Source organism: Macrotis lagotis, chromosome 5, assembly GCF_037893015.1.
Source record: "Macrotis lagotis isolate mMagLag1 chromosome 5, bilby.v1.9.chrom.fasta, whole genome shotgun sequence".
NCBI lineage: Eukaryota > Metazoa > Chordata > Mammalia > Peramelemorphia > Peramelidae > Macrotis > Macrotis lagotis.
This window is the reverse complement of record NC_133662.1, coordinates 110,343,869-110,350,779: the sequence shown is the minus strand read 5'-3', so window position 1 is coordinate 110,350,779 and position 6,911 is coordinate 110,343,869. Positions and strand designations below refer to the sequence as shown.

Here is a 6,911-nt window from a genome sequence, read left to right as displayed (position 1 = left end):
TCTTAAATAGCTTAAGTTATATTGAGGAGATACAGGGATCCTTGTACATGGATAAGCAATTAGAAGGTAATTTGAGGAGAGAGAAAATACCAACAATCAAGGATTTGGGGGTGGAGGAGTAAGGAGTCAAGAAAGGCTTCACCTGGGAGAGAGTGTAAGCTTCTTGAGGGCAGAGAGCTTTCATTTTTTGTCTTTGTATTCCCAACAGCAATAGTTGGGTCCAGTAAATGCTTGTTGATTGACTGAATGTTTGAAAGGAGCTTTGAAAGAAAATAATTAATTCTGAGAAATAGAGTTGACTTTATGGAGGAAGGACATAGAATGCCAGCTTCAGGAGGCAACTGAACTTTCCAATCGAAGAGAAATAAAATGAAATGATACGGGGCAAGGAAAGTTTTGGCTACATGATGAAGAATTTGTATATTTTACTTTGGAAAGACAGATGGAATCTCCAAACCAAAAAACTATTGATGTATTTTAAAAATATCTTTAATTGTAATTATAACAATACCTGATATTTGTGTAACTCTTCATAGTGACAAAATACTTTTATTAATATTTTTAAAAAGTTTTTGCCTCTCTACTGATTCTTGTTTTGTCTCCTAAATTTGCATAACTTTCTGGCATTACCAGTGCCTTCTCCAGAATACAAGGTATCTCCTCCTCCACATATACTCTTGCTCTTGCCTCTTCTCCACATCTGTTCTCCCATTTATTACTCCCTATAATGCTAAACTAGCAGAATACAAGAATAGTATTCCACAGCCAATTCAGAGTTCTTCCATAAACACAGGTTTCATGAATCTCTAGCCAAAGGAGAATAGAAAGAACATACATTTAAATTGACCATTACCTCAATTTAAACACTCCCTCATTTCCTCTGAATCACTCCACCCCTCCAACCTCAATTTTAATTTTTTTCAGTTCCCTGGCTGCCATATGGTAAAACAAAAACAAAACAAAACTTTGGACAACAATCAAATCAATGTATCCATATGATAGAATAGTTAGCAAGGATGGTGGGACCTATTGAGGTTAATTTTTGTTCCCTTGGGGATTTCCAGGGGGACTTGGGGATTCTTGGTCATGTTTATAAGCTGTAAAAACAAAACTAATGGATAAGGAAAGATTGAAGATGAGAGAGAGAGAGAGAGAGAGAGAGAGAGAGAGAGAGAGAGAGAGAGAGAGAGAGAGATAAGGAGAAGGGAGAAGGGGGAGACAGGGAGAATGATAGAGGGAGCAAATTCCCAGATTATATGGGCTTGGTCTTGGCAAAGAGAAGGGTTATTCATCACTAGAGGAGGGAAGGAAATGTTGGAGAATGATGATGGTGAAGGATTATGAGAAAATGAGGAAGGAGAGAAGAGGAAGCTCTCATTGAAGGGTCTCAATGTATTTTAATAAAGTTTGCAGGCAAGGATTTCAGGTGAGATGATAGCAAGAAGGGATATTGTAGAAAAATAGAGAGAAAAGAAGATTTGGATAAAATATTTTATAGAGTGAGATAGAAAATCAATTTGGGAGTAGTGAAAGGATTACTTAGCTGCCGTCAGGGCCCAAGTGAAATTAGAAAACATATATTTGTAGTGGACCCAGAAGCGCTGTGACATGACCTCCTTTAGTCTTGGAGTACAGGAGGAGGAAGATAGAAACAGTAATGGAGGGTTGGGGTTTTATTTTTTTATTATTTTTTTTTTAGGTTTTTGCAAGGCAAATGGGGTTAAGTGGCTTGCCCAAGGCCACACAGTTAGGTAATGATTAAGTGTCTGAGACCGGATTTGAACCCAGGTACTCCTGACTCCAGGGCTGGTGCTTTATCCACTGTGCCACCTAGCTGCCCCAGGTTGGGGTTTTATAGACTATGAGTGGCAATGGGACAAAGGATAGTGTAGAGTTCAACAGGCAGCTAGATCTATACAAATAGAAAGAGTACCAGGCTTGGAGTCAGGAAGATTCATCCTCCTGAGTTTAAATTTGGCCTCAGATCCTTACTAACTGTGTGACCTTGGGCAAATCCCTTAACCCTATTTCTTCATCTATAAAATGAGCTAGGAGAAGGAAATAGCAAGCCAGGGTCTTTGCCCCAAAAAACCTTAAATGAGGGGTCACCTTTACATGACTATAAACGACCGAACAACAACAAAAGAATTAAACTGGTTAGCTAATTGGTTGAGATTGGAAAGGGAATAAAAGGCACTCCAGACAGAGCAAACATAGGTAATGGTTTGTGAGATGTTGGTGAAATTGTAGTCAGGGCAAAGAATGGGTTTGTGAGGAATCTGGTATAAGGAGAGATGGATGATAGCAGACTGTAATGGATAAGGAATTTCAGATCTCTATATAATGAAATGGAACACTCAGGACTTCAAAGGGCCTTTCTAGCTCTAAATCAATCATCTATGATTTAGCTGCCTATGATTTAGGATCCTTGGTAGAATACTAAAAACTAAAGACAATTTTTTATAATGAACTTAATCATCAACAATCACAAATAATCCAATAGAACCTAATGAATTTTAAAAACAGCAAGTAAGCCAAAAAAGCTTTTATTCTTTCTCCTTTCTAGGTCAGTCTGAACTTGTACCATTGAATCATAGACTCCAATTTGGTTTTCTAAAAGTAATTCTTGAAAAGAAGACAGCAGTTATTTGTTAACTAAGTCAAAGACAATTTTATCTTCTTTATAGGGAGAGCAAATGAATTTGGGTCTCAAGATCTCACTATTTTCTAGACACTATAAAACAAGGGACCTCAGAAGCTATATGATCCAACTTCCTCATTTTACAGGTGAAAAACTGACTTGTGAGGGTTGTGATTTACCCAAGTCAAAGAGCGTCTGAAGCAGAAATCAAACCCCATATCTCTATCTCCAGATAGAGGATTCTTTCTACTGTAGAACACATCAAAAATAGGAATATGAAGAACTATATAATAAATATTGTTGAATTGAACTGAATTTGTAACCAATCCTTTTATGAAGCTAGAAGGCAGTGGTTCATCACCATGCCTATGACAATGTAAAATTTTCATTCTAGTACTCTCTTATTAAAAAATTCGATTAATATTTCAAAAAATATTTAAAATGAGAGATAATGTGATATGGTGGATAGAGGGTTGGTCACTGAGTCAGGAAAATCTGGGTTCAAATCCTGCTGTTGATGTGTGCTTGCTTTGTGACCCTCTTGGAGTCCCTTACCACTGAAATCACATGTGCTTGAAACAATATTATAGATGCTAAGCTTACCACTTACCGATGCCTTCAATTCCTCCCCAGTCAGCTTTTAAAGGTTTGGGACTTAGAGGGAAATCAAAGCGTTCCTTGCAACTTCCAAGTTTAGCAAAGCTGAAGAGATAGGCAACGATGTCATGTAGGGGGGCAATAATCCTCAGAGTGAGTTTAAGGGCCCTAAAGGCTTCCTGAGAATAAGACAGAGATATTTTAGAAAGGTTTCACATCATCTTCAAAAAGCTTAAGTAATTGTATGTAAATGCAAGCAATTGTATACTCCTTAAAAACACTTAGCTAAATATTGATCACAGTATTATTAGGCAATATTGGACAACTGTCCAATTAAGAAGTTAGGATTCTGGATTAACTGGAAAAGAAAGTAGGCTGATTATGTGGAGACAGATGACCTGTAGGCTACCTTGGTAGCCATACATAGAGGAGGACCTCTGGAAAAGTTGGTGGATCTACAAAGAAGAGCCACAGTAGTATTCAGACAAGAGTCTTATAGGAGAACATGAACTGTGGTGGGTTATTATTATTATTATATATATTATTACCCCCCCTTTTACAGATGAAGAAACTGAAGCTAGTAGCAGCTACATGACTTGTCTAGCTAGTAAAGATCTAAGGTTGGATTCAAACTCGGATCTCACAGACTCCAGGTCAAGTTCTCTGTCCATTGTACCACCAGCTGAGTGATGAATGAATGTTGTGGAGATAGTTTTTTTACATAATTAGAAAGATTACTTAGAAATCTAGGGGAAAAATCGAATTGGAGAGAGATGAGAGGCAGGGAAGACAGTTTTCCTAGGAAGCTATTAAAATAGTCCAAGTAACAGACAATAAGGGTTTAAAGTAGGAGAGTAGTTGAGAAGAAAGAAGTCAAATAGGAAAAAATACTATGAAAGCAGAGTTGACAGACATGGTTTTTGAGTGGATATGGTTACAAGAAAGACATGTCACAGAAGGTTCTTAGATATCCATCCCTATGTAATTGGGAGGATGGTGGATCCAGGATGGAAATTGGGAGTCATAGGGAAAGAGAGAAGAGGAGGGAAAATCAACTGGTAAACAGTTGTCAGGTACTTCTTATATGTCAGCCACTGATGTGATAAAAAATACAATAATCTCTCAAGAACCTTACATTCTAATAAGAAGTACAGATATAACCATATGCAGAATAAATATAAAGAGAATCAATACAGTGTAATGGAACACAAGACAGTCTAGAAAGGTTTCCTGGAGATAATTAGTCTAGCATTGCACTTTATGAATTTGAGATTCTGGCCTATCTATGACCCAGAACCAGCTAATACTTCTGAATCTGCAACCATCCTTTTAAGGACAACCAATGACATAATTTCTCAAAATTGACCCTGCCAAAGTAGTACAAAAAGTAGTTCTATATGTAGCCCCAGCTTCATGTATCCTCTGGGACTCAAGGGTGGGGTCTTGGCTTTCTTTTCTTTTTTCATTTTTTTTTAAAATAGTTTGGTAGGAAACCAAGGATTACTGAAGAATGTTGGAAGCCTGAGAAAATATTAATGTCTTGGAAAGAGCAAAAGAAACAAAGAAATAACAAGGCATGAGAAGAACTATAATAAAGCAAACAAATAATATTTAGGAACTGTGAGAAAATTCCAGTTAATTAGGGGAAAGTTGTCACTGGGCATCTTTGGTGCTTATTGAAAAATCAGAACAAGACAGAACTGGGGAATGTGGTTATTTTATGTTACTGGTACATTGAATAGAAGATTAAAATAAATTGTTTTCCTCATAGTCTTTTAGAAAACACAAACCTTTTCTGGAAGAGTTTTGAACATGATCAGCACCTCCAAGTGATGGGGTATGAACCATAAATTGAGGAAGGTTCTTCCATCAGAAGACAGCAGGCATCGTGGCCGGGGCTGAAAATTCCTGTTGTTAGAGGGAAATCTCAGTTCACAAAGCGTAGACTATTTAAATAATAAAAGTACCTTATAGCTGTATAATAATGATCACAATCAACTACCCTATAACTCATTAAGCTTTACTTTGGAAGACAGGTATTAAAACTATTCATGGTGTCATAGAGAAAGCACTATATATCTGAATATAGATATTACTAATTGCTAGGTCTCAATATATTGACTTTCTTAGGCCTCAAAATTTGACTATATTTTTACTATTATTATAAGTTTCACTCACTCTTTTGTATTCAGCTGAAATATAATAAATTCAGCACAACCTCTTCATTTTAAAACTATAAATATTTGTTTTACTTGTATTTCTTATATACAGCAAATTGTTGGCTTTTGCTCTTTAATTCATTTTGCTACTCTTTCTTGTTTTTATGAATGTGTCCTCTTCATTAAGAGTAATATTTATGAATATTAATTTCTAATATTTTTATTATTAAAAAAGCAACACTGTCTATCTTTATTTTAAGTTTCCTAGAAAAATCTAGGCTCAATCTCTTTTTCATGTTTCTTTTTCTTCCTCTTCCAGCTTAGATATAAATCACTGGGTCTTGGTCTTTTTCCCTTTCCACTTGTATTTATTTTATTTTTTAAATCAGTCCACCATAGTTATATCAACATTTAACCCTTTTTTTGACTATGTAAATTTGTTTATCTTTCTTCAGTGTTTTTTGAATGCTGTTTTTGCATTTTAAAGACTTTCTTAATGATTTTAGTTTGTTTATTTATTTGTTTTTTGGTGTATTAGTTGCAGTTTTGAGGTGGTGGATAAAGGCAGGTTTAGTCACAACCTTTCACTTAATCATGTAGCTACCTTTTTCTTAAGCTTCAAAGTGAGAAATGAGATCTCCACTGGCTATCCTCCCACATTCCCCAGAATTATAAATAACCCAATAGCACAGGGTCTGGATGAAGCATACAGACTTTTCAGTTTCCTGGAGTTGAAAAGTCTTCAGTAAAAGGGGCCACGGATATGTGTTTCTCATTCCAAAGGATTCAAGGCAATTCCCCCAGAGAACCAATTTATGGAGCTCATTGAGTTGTATGAAATGTTGAGTCCCATATACTTTATTATTTGCTCAGTAGACATGATAGCCAAAAGAAATAGTGTGAGCCTCTATATTCTTCACTTTTCTCATAAGGGGTGGAGTGGACTTGACTATTTTAAGGTCAGATCAAGTGCTAACAAATCTATAGCTCTAAGTGGAAGATCCAGGTTGGAAAAGAAAAGAGTGGCATTTGGGAAGTATAAGAGAAAGTGGGCCTAGGCTAATAGGAAAGATATTACATGAATCGGAGAAGATTATAGGCAATAAAAAAGATGGCAGCTGGTGTTATGCAGAAATGATTTTGCAATTAAATATCATAACTGGAAAAATGATAAATGATACATAATAAATCCAAGGAAATAGGGGTCTGTTCCAAAGGGACTATTGGAAACAATATGGATGAACTACTTCTATTTTTAATAAAAATAAACAATTAATAATTGTATTCATGGCTACCCATCAACAGAAAGCCCTAAACATCAACCAATTATATTTTCCTTTTGTTCAAAATCAGGAGACAAAGAAACACAATAACTTCTATCATATACTATTTTGCTGATGTTAGGACTTGAAGGGACTTTAACTTTAGGCAGGCAAGCTCTGACATTGTGAGAAAGAGGAAGAGAGAGAGAGAGGGCTTTGTTTCCTTCTCCAGGGCCCCAGGACTGGTAAAGT

At 36.1% G+C, this 6,911-nt stretch overlaps 1 protein-coding gene across 2 annotated transcripts in view; it reads right to left on the bottom strand.

Annotated features, from left to right (window-relative positions):
• LOC141487779 (uncharacterized) overlaps nucleotides 1-6,911 on the bottom strand; it is a 201,212-nt gene that overhangs the window by 82,199 nt on the left and 112,102 nt on the right. For both annotated transcript variants that reach the window (XM_074187305.1, XM_074187306.1), the window contains 2 exons: nucleotides 5,029-5,146; nucleotides 3,252-3,417 (listed from right to left, as the gene is read on the bottom strand). In XM_074187305.1, coding sequence (XP_074043406.1) covers nucleotides 3,252-3,417; nucleotides 5,029-5,146 — 284 coding nt within the window. The remainder of the gene's footprint in view (nucleotides 1-3,251; nucleotides 3,418-5,028; nucleotides 5,147-6,911) is intronic.